The 19,227-nt window shown below is 41.0% G+C and overlaps 1 protein-coding gene across 3 annotated transcripts in view; it reads right to left on the bottom strand.

The window, feature by feature from the left end:
- The window catches only part of NAV2 (neuron navigator 2), a 222,954-nt gene that overhangs the window by 86,975 nt on the left and 116,752 nt on the right, over positions 1-19,227 (bottom strand). For all 3 annotated transcript variants that reach the window (XM_051621396.1, XM_051621397.1, XM_051621398.1), the window contains 3 exons: positions 16,777-16,885; positions 14,201-14,590; positions 214-336 (listed from right to left, as the gene is read on the bottom strand). In XM_051621396.1, the coding sequence (XP_051477356.1) occupies positions 214-336; positions 14,201-14,590; positions 16,777-16,885 (622 nt within the window). The remainder of the gene's footprint in view (positions 1-213; positions 337-14,200; positions 14,591-16,776; positions 16,886-19,227) is intronic.

The raw sequence follows: 19,227 nt of genomic DNA, 5'->3' as shown, positions 1-19,227 counted from the left end.
GAGATTTCAGCAGAGCATTCAGAAGACATAAAGCCAGCACTTCTCCTGACACCTCTGCGAACATACAACCTAAAATACTCCAGAGACGCTCAAGTCCACGTATTCACTATCTGCATGCCTGAAGCTATTGAATCATAGGGATCCAATATGCACTAGATAAAGCAGGAATCCAAGGTGCTACCAGATGTAAGCGTTTGCTGGTTGAGCCCTTACCTGTCAGCATCTCCGAGCCCCAGGGACGTGTTGCGCTGCACGGTCTCCCGCACGGCAGCCATCCCGTCAGGGAGCCGGTTCAGCCTGCGAGTGTAGAGGCCCAGGCCACCATCAGTCATATACCTTTAAAGCAGCAGAACAAAATGCCATGTTTAGCAAAACAAGAACACTTCTACATATCACGTTTTAACTCACATCTTCTGCTTGATTTTAACCGTATATTCCAGTTTCCCCAGCTTGAGTTAAGGATATTGCTCAGAATATGAATCAAATATTAGATCAAAGATACTTTTTTGCCTCTCATTGTCCATTACATCTTGCACACTCATCAATAAGAATGGAATTTCAACATAAGTGCGACAAAGGAAGAATACTTAACTGTCATGAAGAATGCCTAGGTGGAAGTAATTTCATATTCACAAATGTTATAATTTATTATCCCTTCCTGTCCAAAAAAATGCATGGTTATACCATCCTGAACAGTCTCGTGTGGGCTAAAACAGCACGATGGAAATCTCAATGCCTTTATGACTCAACTGCAAAAATCACGTTTAATTCACACTAGATTTTGTCCATGGTCTGTGAACAATGACCCTGAGACATTTGCATTTAAGGTGTTACTATTCTTAGATAGTAAGAGTGCCAAAAGTAGACATTCTCCACAAATTACTAAGATAGCAAGTTTATTACTTTCTAGCTTAGATAAATTAAAAATGAATGTTAGAGTGAACAGAGACAACACTTGGTGGACAAGAATAGACAGATGTTGTTAATCACCAGGAAGAGTTCCTCAAATGATGCAACTTCAGGATATGGTGGTTACCTAAAAAAATGAAGTTTTAAAAAACATACAACTACCTACTACTTTGGTTCAGTTTACAAATAAAATATTTTAATATGTTAGTACTGAAATTAAGAAGTTACTCCACTCTTCTCTGCTACTCAGAGAGTAGCTTCTCACCGAGCTGCTCTACATCAATATCTTGGCAATGTCTTGAAATATTCTGTGGCCTTTCACAACAATAGGATGTAAACACGTTCAAAGTGTTAAAATACAACAAGTTCAAAGTGTTAAAATATAACTGGAGGCTTTTTTCTTCGTTTAGCTTAATTTCTAAAAGTATTTCCAAGTGCAGATACATGCAAGCATAGAAGAAAGGCAAGTCCCATTCGCCTCTCAAGATGTTGGCATGGAGCGAGCTCTGTGCCACCACCACCCATTTCTCAGCCCAGCTACATCTACAGGAGCAGCACCAATAATTGTGTAACCACACCATAAAAATTTCCACACCCTTGAGACTGAAATAAGTCTAGCAAGAAGCAATAAGGTCACTGTCTCTGGCATACCCATGGACACGTACCAGACCTCGCTGCCTTCAGAGGTGATACGGTTGTAGCCTCTTAATCCCTTTTAGCCACTCTGAGCAAATCAACAGCAGTCCACAGAGTAACATCCAGCTTCAGAGGACATCTTCCTCTTCCTTAGCAAGGCACAGGGCTTTTTCCCTACCAGTGAGACACCCTCATCCACAGCAAGAAGGGACAGCTGCTCCGAGCTGCAGGCAGCAATGTCTCTGCTGGTGAGATGTTACTGCAACAGATGTGCTGTACCCAAGTGAAATTCGATTACTGCATTTATAAAAATGGGATGGTAAAGAGGGAGGAAGCCTTGCACAACCTGCTGCTCAGTGTTGCAGTTAGTTAGAGGTATAAATCTGTACAGAGTCTCTCTGGGGACTCTAACAAAGAGGTTGCCAAGCCACTCAAGTCAGACACGAGAGTATTCGCTGTTCAGCAAATCTGTGGGGACATGATTCTCCAAACTCATAAACAAAAGACTGTAAACAGCAAGAGCAGGACAGTTGCACACTGCTACACATGTGAAATTTGCCTTAGGTCTTGCATTCTAACTTGTGTTTCACATAGTTTATTAATATTTTATCGTGGAAGAATATACTTTTCCTTAAGCTACTAAAATATAAGAAAGGGAAAGAAAAGAGGAGCTTAAAACCATATAATTATACAAACACACAAACAGCATCTTGTAAAAACATCTAATGTGCATATGCTAATTGCCTCCCTGCAGATACTTGTCTGCACATGTAACATGCTTCTGTATGAAAACCCATTGTGTGTGTACTGGGAAATGCAGCTTTTGGCTTTGCTGTCAGAATTCTGGCATAGGAGTAGCCCTTTGATAAGAAAGATCAACTACAGTTGAAATAGATTATCCTCTATAATCATTACCCAGAATATGTGAAATGAAACATATTACTTGTAAGAATTAAGCGTGCTGAAATCAATGGAAAGGTTCCTTACTAACACCAACAGAATTCATCCTTTACGGAGAAGCTCAGGAATCAGATAGATTAGAATAAATCTGCAACTGTATCAAACTGAAAACCAATTTTCATTGGTTTTAAGCTCTCATAAATCTTAGAGAAGTCAATGAAAGCTGGATGCCTCTGGCATCTTGAACAAGATTGTGAGTTGTTCTAACCAAGACCCTGTAAAAAAGCACAGACACAGACAATGACTTTTACCCACTGCACCAATAGGACGTGCCAGAACAACACAAGAGAGAGTTTTGCATTTTGAAACAGGTTTGTGTAATCACAGATTGAAAGCTGTATATCTTGCTTTTACTACACGCAATGCCCTCTACCCAGGTATTTCTAATTCCAAAAAGATGCCAAAAGCAACGATGCCTGTAGTCCTGCACGCAACACTGAGGTGAGAGAAGGGGAAGCACCAACCTCTAAATTTTGTAGAGAAAATGTGCTTATGATAAATCCTTTTAAAATTAATGAAAAAAATCAATTCTCTACTATCCAGTCGTCAGTCTGCAGGAGGTAACAAGTTACTGGTGCCACAAACTGCCAGCCATTGATTTCTTCTCCTTACCCTCCATCCCTTCAAACTTGAAACAGTCTTGGCTCTCAGAAGCCATCTTGCCTTTATAAACACAAAATTATTGCTGCTGGGGATTTTTGCTGTATGACAAAGTAGAATATCAGGCAGGCATATTTTGCTAAAGACAATCTTGTAAGGTTTTGTCACCGTTTGACTCAGGTCCAACAACAATGCTCTCGATCCCCTCCCCCCCCCACTCAGGTAGGGAAGGAGAGAGAGAAAAAGAGAGAGACTTGGCTGGATTGAAAACTAAACTACACAGCTTTAATTAAAACACTAATGAATCATACAAGAAAATATATACAATTATATACAGATATATTCAGATATGGGCAAAAGCCTCTCACCTCCCCCCACCCCTCACTCAGGGATGAATAAAACCAGAAAATACTGTCTTTCATGTGTATAATCCTTCTAGAACCTCAATTAATTGCCCTATCATACATCTACTGGTATTCAATCCTTTCCTATGCAACAACCCATTGCAATCTAAACTACTGTATTAGGCCAGTTATTGATTAGGTATAATTTATTTGACTTTTCTTATTTAAAACTATGACAAATTTGTACTAGATGCCTTGGTAGATTCATGAATTATAACAACTCTTTTGCACATTTGCTGCAAAAACAAGCACTTCAAAGTCTTTATCTAGCTGCTCTAAGATAAGAAAAAGTTTAAATATGTGATCTGGGTAAGAGTGTAGTATCCAGACTCTGGGACTTCCATACAGATGGGAGAATTCCATATGTTGAAAAAAATTTAATAGCTCAGATGCTTTATGGATGGTACCAACAGCCAAGTGGGAATGACTGCATTTAATGAAGTCAAACATAATGAATGGACAGTGAGACAGTGATGACATTGGCTAAAAGGAGTTTCTAATTTTTTCAGGAATTACTGCTTAATACTCATCATCTCCATAGCTTCACTCTTCATCAGCAAGGAAATAAAATTAACCAAACTTCTTTTAATATGAAAAGACTCAGGTCAAACAAGAGCAGTATTGTGCACTTCTAACACACAACTGGCACTTACAGCCCACTTTCTAGGTGACACTTCTTTCCTGTAAGAAAGTGGCTCCCTGCCCTGTAGTACAGGCATAAAGTATTTTGCTTTGGAGTTCCCTGGACAACCTGGACCTTTAAGCTCCTCTTTTCTTTAGCCAAACACACCCTTTCTGTGCCTCTGAAACTTTGAATGCTGTAATAAGTCCTTCCAAATGTAATAACTTTAGGACACTTCTGATGCTGAAGTGATTTATTTCCCCTTCCCGAAAGTCATGAAACAGGAACGGGTTGTTCCAGGGATCAGTAAAATCCAGCAGTCTGAGTAACTTCTGTCCATGCTCCCTACTTACCCATGTATACAGCCAGCCAACTGCACACCTACTTTCATGGTCTGACAGCTCTACCACCTACTATATATTCATTTCACTCTTTAATGTATGAATATTCATTTTCCAATTTTGAAAATAGATACCCAAGGGACGGGCATTCTTCACTTAGGTATTAGGAAGAGAAGGAGCAGCAGGTGAGTCAGCAGCACCCAACAGACTGGGCAAGTGTACCCTGATCTGCCCAGCATCACAGGGCTCCCTAATCCCAAACCCACAAATAGGAAAGAAGTAACATGCCCCAAAATGGGAGCTGACTCTGGCAGCCCAGGTTTTCCTGCCTTCTTCTTGATGCTTTTGACTCAAAGGTTACTTTGGAAATAGCTGCCCAGGTGCTTCCTGGCAGAAGACTGGCCCAGCTATCCAAGTGCTTGAAACTCAAAGAAACAAAAGAGCTTGCAGGAATTACAGCTTTTGGATTATTCTGTGCATCAACATCAGCTTTGACACTCAGCAGTGTTCTCTTTTAGCTGCAGCAATAGCACTGTTGTCCTTAATGTTTTCCTTTAAATGTTTATTTTTCATTAGGCTTCACCTGCCCTGTCATTAGTCAGTTAAAACGAGATCAAGAGCCTTAACAAGCTTTGAGTATCAAAGAAGGAGTCTAACTTTGCCAGTCATTGAAATCCCCCAACAGCAGAAAGTCATCCACTGCTGTTGCTGAAATACCACAAATGTAATCAAAACGATCCTGCTTTTGCAACCAGGGATTTGCTCTAAATCTGACTTTAAAAGAAATGCTAACAGCAGGATTATGACAACCCCAAACTTCTCAGGTTAGGATGAATTTGCCCTGCATTTTCCATCATGGTATTGGAATTAGACCATATGATCTTTCCTCATGTTTTCCCCCCAAGTCCTTCTATCCGTTACTCTTGCCTGACCACTCACTGTTACAACACCCACCACTCTGGCACAGCACTTCATGTCTCTAACCAAAGGGTTGAACATATATCCCATCTACAAGTCCATGGATGGTTTAAATTCCATTCTTTGATCCATGTGAATGTCAGCAAAGATATTCAGGACCAGGATTAGGGTCTGAGCTTTCAGGTTGCAACTGCTAATACAATGCCCAAATCCCTAACATTAAGGCCAATCTTACCTTTCAGGGTCACAGAAACACAAACCTACTGCTCATCTTGTTTAAAATTTCATTTTATATTTAAGGCAGTCTATAATTTATGAATTAATCATCCATAACTATTTGAAGTTACCAAACTATGAACTGTTTTGAAGATGCTCAAAGGCAAACACAGAGGAAACAGAAAAAACCAGTAAATCACTCACAGTGTCAAAAATCCTAAGTACTGCTGGGAAGGAGGAGACACCTGTAAGACAGGAAAAATGACTTTCTGCTAAACTTAGTAAGTATATTTCAGCCTCACAGCTTACTTGGAGAATCCTCTCACCTGTCAAGCACTAACAAAGTGAAAGGTAGCAAAACCAGTCAAGAAGCAAAAGCAGTTTGCCCTTGTTAACTACTTAATTCTCAGACCTTTTTCTAGGAAAAGAGAATAATAATAAAAAAGAAGAAATCTACAGAAAGAAGTGGCTTCTATGAAATCAGTACTTCCCTATTTGGATATGTTTTAAGACTGCCTGGCACACAAGTCATTCAGCAGCCATCAAGTAACAATTTTTGGGCACTGCTGCCCAGGGCTGATTTTATTTCTACATGTCTTCTGAGCTGGGTCTCCCTTTCAAGAAGGGAGCAGCTCCAAGGACAGTACAGCCTGTAAAGGGACTTGGGTGGCTGTTGCCACTATAGGTGAAATCTCATATGTGTCCCCCATCTGTCCCCTCCACGCCCCTGGCTTCTTATCAAGCTTCTGAAGAAACCAGTTTCCTGTGAAATTAGGAGTCTTAGATAGATGTAGTTTAAGAGAGACTGTCACTAAACAAGAGAAGAATACTAGACCGAAAGAAAGCATCTCTCATGACTGCATCCATTCCTGTTTCACAGGAGACTCTTCTAGTATACAATCCCCTTTCCACCACTCATTCAACCTGTCACTCAAATGCACCTTGAGCTGAAATCCATTTTCCTCAAGGAAGAGGCTTGCTCCTCTGTCCTTTTTAAAACTCTTTTACAAATCTAGTCAACCCATCCAAGACAACAACATGGATTAGGCACTGAAAAGCATCTATTTAAGGGAACTGCACTTTCAAACGCTAGAATATTATATAAAAATATATTTATATTAAAATAAATACTATGTTTACTGTATTTTATGTTCTTGATTGCCTCAATTTCTCCCTCATTCTTTAGGCTCTTAATGAGAAGAAAGGACAGATTTAAGCTTTACTTATTCCTCTTCATCTATCTGGGAGTTCAGTGTCCCTTCAGACATGAGCCAAGCACTGTATCTTGAAGGAGAACTCTGGCTATGGCAAAGAGAAACTTCAAATGCCAATATTAATTATTAAGAGCTGCCAAGGCAGCTTCAAAGAAGCCAGGTGATTAAAATATGTACAAGAAAATAACAAGACCTGAGACAACTCATGGGAAGAGACTAGGACAGATCCTCCCCAGATCTCACAGAGGAATCTGGGCAGTGACTCTTCAGTGATTTTGCTAGAGACATGAGAGCTTCATTACAGCATTGGGACTCACTAGGATTAGAAGAATTTCTCCCCTTGTAACCAGTTGACCAGTAAAATCTTAAGTACTTTTAAGATCCAATCTTGTCTAACTATATTTACTGCCATTTCCCACATTTTTCCCAAAACATATAATTAATTCTGAGCAGGTTTAGTTCAATCTGGTGAGATCATCAAGTTAGTCTTCAATTGTGTGATTTACAGGGCCTGGCTCAGAGCTGTGAGCATTGCCTGTATGACAGTCCAATCACAGTATATAGTAAGTCTGGGGTCTAAAGCAAAGCCTCTCTAGCCCCAGTCCAAGTCCAGATTGAAGGTGAGCAGCAAAAAAAGGGTGATTTAAAAAAATTGCTCTGTTCTCTGAGGGGATTAAAATCCACATTACTCATCTCACAGAAGAATTCATCAGACAACCAGACAAACCTAACAGTAATGCCAGACTAAAATGCTCTTCAGAGGATGGAAAAGGGCAGCAGCCATCCACCTTACTGGAGCTGGGCCAGTGAAGCCCAAATGGGTCATGATGCTGGAAGTCTCATCCATACAAAGGCAAGTAAATCACAGCACAACTGTTACAGCAGTTAGAAGGAGGAAGGACCAACCCTGGGGTTGCAGTTCCTAGGTGGTTTCTGAAATGTACCCAGTAATTTGCTAACATAAAATCAAAGACCCCACCCTGGGAGAGGAGACCAGAGGTGGTAACCTGTCAAAATGAGGTAGACAAGACTGGAAAACACCCAAAAGGTCAAACCTGTTCAGGTGTGTGAACTACTACGGACCTTGGTGAAATATGGGTGGAAACTCACTGCTTAAGAGAGGACACCAATCACACCCACCAAGCACACCCAGGCCTGGACCAAGCTGAAAATCCACCAGAATCAGGCAGCTACTCAGTGGGGTTTTGCATATGCCAATTTTGATTTAAAAGCTGAAATAATTTCTCAGAATCTATTTTAATGCATATAATAGAAAAAGGGGATAGAACATGCAATCGATTTTGCACTGCCATCTCTAATTTTGTGAGGGAGAGGAAGAACTTGTGACCAAAGAGGAGTAATGAGGGGGTGCAGGGTCAGCACCGAAGTCACAGTGCCTTTCGACTCCAGTGCCTGGTCTTTCCCTGCAGATGATCCACAGCCGCAAAGTGTGTATGATTGCATCTCCCTCTGCTGGCCAGCCCCAGAGTGGGACCGTATTTTCTCCTGCAGCAGCTGTCCTTTTGCTCCCATTGCAAAACCCTGCTGGCACTGAAGCAGCAGGTCAAACACTGCTGAGGTGTTTATTACAGAAACAAGCCCAGAGTAGGAAAATGGCTATTAAAAACTCTTTTGGTAGTCACTGACAATAGGCCAGTAGGTACAAGTAAGCAAAAAAATACCACAAACAACTTCTGAGTTCACTTTACTGACAAACACTGTGTATGACCGAATGTGGCCCTTTTTAGCAGCATATTGAATAAAGAGCTGGATCTCTAGGGTTATGATTTACAGGCCTACAATATCTCCCTACAAAGAAAAAGTTATCTGAGAGCACATTATCTGAGATACAATTTGTGATAAGTGATCAAACACTCTTGTTATGGATGAAGCTGAGACCAGAGCTATTCCTGAACCGAGTGTAATATTTAAGAATATTTAAAATAATACACAATAATATTAAAAATGCTTATGTAATATTCTACTCATGTCTCATTGAAAGACATTTTAGTACAGTTCTTGGAATATTATTTTGATTTAAACACTGCCATATTTTTTCTTTTCATTCTCAATGCACCCAGACATCTATGACTTTAAATCTAAAAGCTAATTTTGAACCAGTTTCACTGAAGTCAGAAAACAAGTTTTCCTAATACTATTTCATAAAAGTAAAAATTTTGAGTTTACTTGCCTGACCTCTCCCTTGTGTTCATTATCTGTTTACCACATATAGCCACTATTCTGCAGTGTTGGATGAAAATGTAAGAAAGAAGCCAGTTCTAGCAAGAGAGAAGGCAGTTCAAATAAACCTTCTGCTCAAACAGAGAAGAAAAAGAAAATAAACCTCCTAATGATTCTCAGTCATGTGTTATAGCCATGTAAGGAATGCAGTTTTACCCACCCACTGCAGAGAGATGAAATCTTATCTGTAAAATCACACCACTTAAAGTGCATTGTCCAGTAAAATGACTAACCCACTCTAACTCATACAGCAAAAATACAGGGGTAGTTACTGTGGCAAAAAATAGGTCAGAAAAGACTACAGCTAGCATTGCATCAGTGTACGGGGTGAACAGGTTCTCCTTCAGAGAACCATGTTTAGCTCAGCCTCTCTTGACTTCTACCACGTGTTGCTTGGAGCAGCAACTGTTCCTGCTGCAGGCAGCTTAGAAGGAAATGGTCTCTTTTAACTACTGTGACCAAGAATAAATTCTCATTAGCAGCAAACTGCATAGTTCTCCTTTCCTTTCTCTAAAACCTTTGCCCAAGTGAAGGGCTGTTATACCACATATAAGCCTGACATCTGAAGAAGATGCCTCATTGTCTGATAAATAGTACAAAATGGAGCAACTGAGGCACAAGAATCCTAGACATACCAATTATACGTCAACATGCAATAAAATCAGTCCTCAGTTTCAGCTCTTCATATCAAACTCTTTGTTGCCTTCTAATGACTCCTAAATGTCAACCTACAACAGAACTCTATTTGAATGGTGGTTTTGGCCCATATTACTCAAGGGTAGACAGGCCTCTGTACCACAGATGTGCTTTCTATCCAGGGCATGATGCTTTTACATGGGTTTGCCTGACTTGAGCAGAAGCAGGGAGTAAAGCCTGATTCCCCAGACTGGAGTGACCTGCTCTCCCTCTTAGCACCTTTTCATTGATGCTCCCAATTCACCTGCTTGTATAAAGATCCCTGGGGAGTATAAAGGCTTGAATAAACAAGAAGAAGCCATGATCCCATGAGCATCATGCACACAGACACATTAAGAAGTTGTGGAAATAGAGATCTGGACGGGAAATGTAAAGGCCCCAAAGCACAACATAACCGGGACAGTTAATAAAATGGTTAAAAGTCTCCCCCCCACCACAATGGCCATTGCAGTGCCCCTGAACATCATCTGCAAGCTGAGCTCTTCTCATCTAATAGCTGAGAGGGCAGTTCAAGGCTAGATGAGAGTCCCTGGGTAATGTTTCTTAATGAGATACACTCAAAAGAGCAAGTTGGGCACCCCTCAAAGCCCAGCCTGGCACACAGCAGAGCCACAGGCCATGCACGGGGCTGCTCACGTCTGCCCTGCTCAAAGTTCAGGCAGCTGAGCTGTCCAATCATCAGGTCTACACTTTGTTGGAGCACAGCTGGAACAACCAAGCTGCTGCAAAAAGAAAACTGCTTTGCCAAGCTGTGTTTGTGGACCCGAAGCATTTCCTGAGAAACTTTGAGAGCAGCACTAATCAGCATATCCACGCTGGTGATTCTGCAGAAAAAGGTGCACACCAGGGTAATGAAAACAGGGCAGAGGATTAATTATATTAAAAGAAAATAATTTTAAATGCTTTTCTGACCAAATTCGTGTTTCTCCATTCCAAGGACCGACAAAAAGGAAACTGTACATCTCATTAGAGAGAACTGGGGGGGGGGGAAAGCACGAAAAGAGGTAGGAACGTCTAGTTAGTAGCTAAAGGGAGACTGAAGTGGACAAAAACCTTCTGAACAACCCCAAAAAAGCCATGAGATTTTACGTCCCTACCTGGAGTAGTCTTTGGAGTGGATAGGTGAGAGAATTCCAGGCTTTGAGGTGTCACTTCTTGATGAGGCTCTGACAACCTGAGCTCACCCACCTTACTGCCAAAGTTGCTTTGCCATTTGGTTGATGTTTTAGCTCCCACAACAAAACCACTTCTTACCTTTGATCCACCCCCTGGAGACTTTCTTAGTTTAGGAGACATTTTCTGCCCATTTGGAAAAGGTACTCTCTCTAACCCTACGAAAGCAAGCCTGGTGTCTGCCAGAGCTCTGCTTGAGCAGACTTATTAAAGGAGGCCAAAGGAAACTTCCCATGACCCAGTACATGTCGGAGAAAGCATCAGGATCACAGGGCTCAAATAGTTTATGTTGGCTATTGGATTTATTTTGGCTGTAACAAATATTTTGGCTTCCTACCCTATCAGTTTGCCAATGAAAACACAGATCCAAGGTTTTCAGACTGCAGGATTGTAGCAATTCTGAAAAATGACAAAGTGAAACACATACCAGCTAATAAAGAGCTATTCATACTATCAATGCCCTCTTGTACTGACTGTAACTCAGCTTCTGGAAATATTTGGCCTGTTTGCCCTAATACTGATCTCAGAGATTTGTTCTGCAGCAAGTCATACAGATGCTTTCTCTACCAGCAACCTCTCTGATTTCTGAGCAGTGTATTTCTCCCACAAAAACACAATGCTATCCTATTTTTTTTGTTATTAGGAATAACATGGGGGCATGTAACCCATGAAACAGGCTACCAAAAGATCTATTCCTACTGAAGAGGGTAATCCAGCATTATTAGGTGTCAGTGAGATTCACAGAAGGTAACACCCTTCAAAGCACCCAACCTCCAAACCCTGCCCACAACCTGGAAACAGAGCTTGATCTCCCTGATGATGGACTGACCCACAATGCAGATTCTGCCCTTGGAACTTATTCAGTGACTGCAGCAGTGCTGTATAAATCAGTAAACCAACTCACATTATTTAGCAAAATAGGCTTTTGTAGCTAAAGGCAGAAGATGTGGAAAAGAAAAATACATTTGCACACGTAACTCTTCTTGTTCTAAGAATTTTGAGATCTCACTTACCAGCCTGTGGCTGGTTATATGAGTAAAAACTGAAAGTTAACTCCTTCCTTTTAAAACTGGTAAGAAATAAGAGTCAGGTACTCAGTTTAAGATGTTCTAATACTCAAGGTTAGGAGTGAGGTTTTGTGGAGGACATGACTCTTCTGCTAAAGGTTATATTCACTGTTCTTGGTATTATTCTTGGTGTATAACTCACTGCTTTGGTGGCACAGGTAACAAATGGCAAAAATATTGTATTACATTATTAGTCTCTTAGACTCAGAATCTAAAAGACCATTCTTTTAGACACTATTTTTAGACTATGAAGACTTCAATTTTTTACTCTTCAGAATTATCAGATAGACACAGAAAAGGAAATGATGCACAGATATGAGCAAAGGCACAGATTACTCTGGAAATATCATTCATAAACTCAACAGCTTCCTTATTCTTTCCTTCTCCTCAACCTGGAATCTGAACTTTATACACGAAGTGGAGATCTGCAAAGACTGGGGATCCTCTAGGACATGAGCCCAGTTCTGTGAGGGACACCTGTCAGCTCACACTCTAGGTGTTTTATAGAAACCATGGCACTACTCAGACTTTATTTTCCTCACTTCTAGACCAAAACTGCAGGCACAGGTTTGAATGAATGTCATAGTCCAGAGAAAAAGTAATAACTGTTATTACAATAAACACTGAAAAAGTCAGATTTAAGGTGATTTGCTTGAGGAAAACACAAGGCACTTTAGTGATATGATGCATTATTAATGCAGCAACAGCCACTGGTGCTTTGTCTGAACTAGAATTTTACTGTATGTTTCCCTAACAAAGAATTAAAAATAAAGTGTCTGACTTTTAAAAAAGGACAGTGTGAAAACATTCAAATATTCACAACAGACAGAATTAATGGAGGTTTTCAGGCTGCATAATTAACTGGTTAAGTTAGTGATGAAGCAGCAGTCGGATTCCAGCTTTCTATTTCAGGAAGAGACACCAAAGCTTCCAACTAAGTTGATGCTACAAGAAATGTCACTTTTAAAAAAAAAAACAACAGAAAAGCAAAGAATGTAAGATGGCCAGACAGGGAAAAGGCTGCCACAAAATTAAATGTCAATTATATCTCAAAGATGAGTTTAAAACTGATGTACTCTCATGCTGATGTACTTGAGCTAGGAAAAAATGACTGTACATTCTAGAAGGAATTGCAAACAGACATATTGAACTGATACTGACTTTGGAGCAAAGAACAAATGCTTTTTCCAGTCAAGGCAGAGGTCTAATGTTGATGTAAAACCTTGCTCATAATTGCCTATCAGTACATGTTTCTGAACACTAACTTGTTGTTTAAACTTTGTTTTGCATGTACAACTATTTTACCCAACTATTTTAAAATTAATTTCCTTCCAGAAAACTGTCCCCTAAAAGTTCAGACAGCAAAAGGGTTCAGTGAAGGAACAGAAAATGCCTCACTCCATCTTGTGGGCATAAATGAATATTGCAGTGTCTGTTTGACTGGACCACAATGAACCCTGATACTTAAAACATTTAATCATGTGCACGAGTATGTTCATACATAGGAACATTTTTTAACATGCACTTAAATCATGTGCTTAAATCCCTGACTAAATTAGCTGTGATAATGACCTGTCCCTCCAGATGCTTATGAAAGTGCGTAGAACGTATTTGGGTTTTAATTTGAATTTCTCAAAAAAATCACAGGAATGCAGCACCACTAAACACAGTGCAAGGATCACTGTGTCCAGTTCTGGAGTCCCCAACACAAGAAGGACATGGAGCTCCTGGAAACAGACTAGAGGATAGCCATGAAGATCCAATGGCTGGAGCTCCTCTGCTATGAAGACAGGCTGAGAGAGCTGGGGCTGATCAGCCTAGGGAAGTTCTGGGGAGACCTCATAGTGGCCTTCCAGTAGCTGAAGGGGCAACAGGAAAACTGGGAAGGACTTTTTACAAGGGCTTGTAATGAGAGGAACAGGGGGAATGGATTAAAATTGGAAGAGGGGAAATTTAGCTTAGACATTACAAGGAAATTCTTCACCATGAGGGTGGTGAGACACTGGCACAGGTTGCCCAGAGAAGGTGTGGATGCCCACTCCCTGGAAGTGTTTGAGGCCAGGCTGGATGGGGCTTGGAGCAACCTGGTCTAGTGGGAGGTGTCCCTGCCCATGCAGGGGGGGTTGGTTCTAGATGAGCTTTAAGATCCCTTCCAACCCAAACCATTCTACGATTCTATGACTTAAGAAGAAAAGGCACCTACCCACTGGTGATGTCATCAGCTCTGATATTCTTGCCCAGCACGTCCCCATCGCTCATGTAGCCAGTGGCATCCATGGTGATGCCTTCCAGGTCCATCTCACCGCTGCCCTTGTCCGAGATGTCCAGGTGGCAGCCGCTGCTGCCACGGGAGGCCAGCTGCCGGCGCAGCGGTGCCGGGTACAGGTACCGCCCGGTCTCGCCGCTGACGAAGCGGCTGGCGTTGCCACGAGGGGGGTACCCGTTGCCCAGGGAAGGGGCGTCGCCTGCCTGCAGGCGGGGGCTGCACTGCCCCAGTCTCCAGGACAAGGGGGTGGGTCGTCCCGTCAAGCTGAGGATGCTGCGGCCGCTGATCTCGGTAGTGACGCTGGTGTCGAACGTGGTTTCCAGTGTGCTTCGAAAGACAGAAATGCATTTGGTGAGACCTGGCCGGCTAGACCAGCATCTCCAGGCTGCAGGTGACTGCAGGCACCTACACCTGGACGCTCGCCAAGTTACAGGTTCCAAGTGCCACAGCTAACAGAATTCACCTGCTGCAATGCCTTGAAAGAGTTGGGCCTGTTCCTCCAACACCGTTCACCAAATAACGATACCCTTGTACCCAAGCCAACAAGTATTCAACAAGGAGTTATAGGTTCAAACTCGAAGAGGGGAGATTTAGGTTAGACAATAGGAGGAAATTTTTCACTGTGAGGGTGGTGAGACACTGGAATGGGTTGCCCAGGGAAGTTGTGGAAGCCTCATCTCTGGAAGTGTTCAAGGGCAGGGCTTGGAGCAACCTTGTCTAGTGGGAGGTGTCCCTGGTCATGCAAGGTTTGATCTAGATGATCTTTGAGGTCCCTTCCAACCCTAGCCATTCTATGATTCTATGATATACGTGAGAAGACCAAAGCAGGAACTTTTTAATGGATTATCCACAGTATCAAAGAGTAACTTTTACATCTTCAATCATATACAGCTCTCTTATACCATGGTTTTGCCACTGTAGGCAAGGGAGTAGGATATTAAGCTGACTAAAGGAAAACCAACTTAAATACTATTTTCCTGATACATTTTCTCTCTTTGGCTGCATTCATCTAAGTCCCAATACTCTGGAGATGTGTTCAGCACCAAGATGGCAACTATTTCTACACTGAAGAAAGGATTGATTCAAAAAATAGGAAGAAAGGCAAAACAAGTTTACTTTTCAAAATTGATTTTAGATATTCATGAATCGAATCTATTTTTCCAAGTATTGATAACATTTTTACAGAGCTCTGGTTACTAAAGCATTTTAGGTCACAGCTTGTAAATACAGGTTTGACAAAAATACAGCTACATTAAATCTTCCATTCTCTGTGTCCAAGTGTGTGAACACACTGCATCCCTGGATGGGCAATGCTACAGTGCTGAGAATGCTGCCACTGCTTATCTTGGTAGTGACACTGGAGTCAAAAGTAGCTTCCAATGTGCTTAAAGAAATAAAAGCATTTGATTAAATGTAAACTGCTATATGGAACCTGAAAAGTGGGCTGCTACACCGTGAGATTTCAGGTGATGGGTACAGACTGCAACACTCTCCACTCTGAACACTCACAGCTTAGTTGCAGTTAATTTACTTGAAGATAATCCATAGCTGCAACGTCTTTCAACCACATGAACTGCCCATTTCCTTTCCTCCTCAACTAACCTAGAGTTATTTCTTTTTTATATTGTGGATATTTGTTTAAAAAGTGCAGCATTGTACTGTTTGCAATACAACGTTACGTACAGGCTGCAAAAAAACTACGTATCCTCCAGATATAGTAACTATATCATAATAAGCTGCCCCACTAATTGAAATTTGAAAAGAAAAACATTTGTAGTTCATCTTTGCAAGCTCTGCCTCAGTTTTAGATACAAAGCCAAACCACAAAGTGTTCCCCCAATGAACTCAGAGCTGGAATCCACAAGGCCCTGAGCACTAAGTAGGACCTCAAACTCATTAGGGGCCAAACAGCTTATTCTCCCAAGCCTCCTGTTCCACACTGAAAAGATCTGAGTCACAGAATGTTTAAATGTAATAGCAGCCTTTGTTTATTCAGAGAATATTTTAAGTATCGTTGAAGATTTCCAAATGCTGCTTTACAGAGAAAAAGCAGTTACATACACAGATGACTAATAACATTAGAAAAATTTGTTGGTCCAAAGGTTGGTCAGGAATTCAAGTTATGCACTTGATAAAGTGGGTCAAGCACAGTTCACCTGCTTATTTAAACAACATATTACACTTAAGGCAAGGGGTGTAATGCACTGAAGATGTTCAAAGGTATGAAGAAACATTTTAAAGTGTAACCTATATTTAAGCACTACCTAACAAATTTAAGAAGCAGCTCCACCTTTTACTCTAAATATAATCAATCTATACACCATCAATTACTTACACATCTTAATAAACACCAAACATTATTCAGAATCTGCTTGAAAGGGAAAAAGTACAAGATCAGTATCTTCTACTGACAGTGGTTTTAATTTTTCACGAATGCAACGCAGCCAGATCTATAAGATGACAATTAGGAGCACAGTTATTTCCATTTTCTTACCAAAAAGTCAGGGCATTACCTGTGAGTGACCTGGGTTCCCCGTAAGCTGGACATGGTTTCCTCTAAGTTCTGCCGGAGATCAGCAATGTTCTTCACAGTCCGTAACCGCCGAGTTTCCGGATCCTCTCCTACAGGGAAAATACACCATGAGAAAGGAGAAGGCAGGAAATCGTACAGCACTGAGCTGTTACCTCTGCCTGAATCTGACTCAAAGACATTTTCTTCTGATTTTTTGTTACTTAGCACTTTAAACTGATTACGATGCAGATACGATTCCCCCGCAGCAGGCACCTGCCATTGCCCCAGCAGACTGAGAACGAGCTCTGTATCATTCACTTCATTTTACAGCCTTTGCACCACATGTTTCTGCATGGTCATTTCCCCATATGACCCAATTTAAACTCTGGTTAAGTTTCAGCCTCATTAGAAGACATGCTCCATCAATATGACCCTTTCCATCTCATCAACTCAACACAGTCAGTTTCTCCAACTCTGAATTTTCACTAGATCTTCTTTCCTCTTTTAAATAGATCTCACTCTACAACACCTTTCCAATAACAGAAATTGTGTTGACTGGGTGACGAGTGTTTTAGGTAAAATAGCAAAACTTTGCTCATCCCACGTCACTACTCAGTTATCATTTCTTAAATTTGCTGTTGGGGTGTGACTTTTACTTTCCCTGGCATTTAGAAATCCTCTTCTTTAAACACTCTGCTCTAAAATACGTTTATGTTCCTTAACTCTAAAAGTAGACTTCATATACATTCAAAAAGTCCTCCTACTGCTTCAGCATAATTTATTTCTATCAAATTAATAATTTAATTAGTGCCTCCGCATAATGGATTTACTTGCTCTCAGCTGTCAATTAAGAAAATGCTTTGGTTGCTAACCCAGCTGAGCTTTATATAGTTAAAACACCTAAGAGGTTGAAGAGAAGTGACCTTCTAGTAATGCCAACATATTATTTGTACGTCGAATGCTGAAACAGAAAGCCTCCAAAAAGCTGTCACAAACCTTCTGTTAGGCACAGAAGGAAAACTGTTTCATTCTAGAGGATTTATAACTTGTGAATGATGAAAATACTACAGAATGTTTAAAAATTCTCAAATTTTGTATCTGCCTTCCCTGCTCAAGTGAAGCTGTCAGGATGCTGGTCACCCATGCGATTGGCTAGTTCAGGTGGCTCTCCATAGAACACATAAATCACAAGTGTTATGGAGCAGATAAATAAGCTGTTGCTGGAACTTCCCACATTCTTTGCTTTAAACTTCATGTTTCTGAAAGCTGCCAGGCTGGTGGCACAGAAGCACCAAGTCACACACTCTTGCCTGGAAAGCAGCAGTAGCACAACTTGCTGGAGCACCTACTAGGGGGAACGGTCTCAGGAGGGGAAGATAGATCCTAATGCTTATAAGACCATTAGCCTTTCTGAGACACACAACAATGGCTTAGTTAGTGCCCACTTGAGCCATTTTTTTTTAATGGGTCTCTACTCCCTGGAAAAGAATCTCCCAAAGGTACAATACACATAGGCCAAATGCTCAAACAATTTTGATCTGGCTGGATTGGAAACAGGCACCTAACAAGGCCAATTCCTTGAGCCAGCAGGTCTCTGGGACAGAAAACATTTTCTACACTCACAGATCTACAAATTTTTGCAGTAAAGCACATAAAATATTTACAGCCCTTTAGCCTAACAAAGGTCACAATGCTCTTTTCCAGATCATTTGTCTGATAGCTATGAATGCAAAGAGCAGATAACTCCTTAAGAAAACATACATGACACAAGCTAAACCAGTTCCTATCGAGGTCACTCTTATGCCGAAACTGATAAAAAGTGTTTCCTTAAATGACATTCAATTGCTTAAATTACATGTATACTTAAAAGACAGTGCCACTAGAACATAATTATTAAAGCACTTTGCTCTTCGTGAACAGGCAGTACCATGGAACTATGAAGTTTCCTGTTCTCCCTACCTATACTCTCTTTTGGTTTATGTGTGGTTTTAAATTAAAAGCATCAATAGCTGCTATGTAGGGAGAGAAGAAATCTGTCCTTTATTTCTTCTAATTTATCTGGGTTGAGGGACCATTTTGTTGTGTTTAATCCTTTTCCCCTAGGACCCGTTTATGTACTGCTGCTCTCTGTGGGGTTTGGCTGCACACAGCTGGGTTTTGCATCTCCTCTGTTTGAGGTTGTCAGCTGTCTTCCACTTTTGGATCCCCAAACTTACATATTCTACTTGAATAATAGTTTGTATTTACATAACACCTGTCATTATAGACCTTTTGTGATCTACAAACATGCTTCAGTTTACAGGCTGAAATACATCTAGGATAGGAGATAGGGTGATTAAGAGGTAACAATGAGAAGGTTTAAGCAGCTAGACACTTTGTGTTTCTTACTTTGATCTGGTTCTCCCATTTAAATAAGAACAAGTTTTTACCTCTTGTGCCATTTATTTGCCTT

This window comes from Apus apus, chromosome 5, assembly GCF_020740795.1.
Source record: "Apus apus isolate bApuApu2 chromosome 5, bApuApu2.pri.cur, whole genome shotgun sequence".
NCBI classification, from domain to species: domain Eukaryota; kingdom Metazoa; phylum Chordata; class Aves; order Apodiformes; family Apodidae; genus Apus; species Apus apus.
The sequence above is the reverse complement of the archived record's forward strand: the minus strand, read 5'-3'. Positions and strand labels throughout refer to the sequence as shown.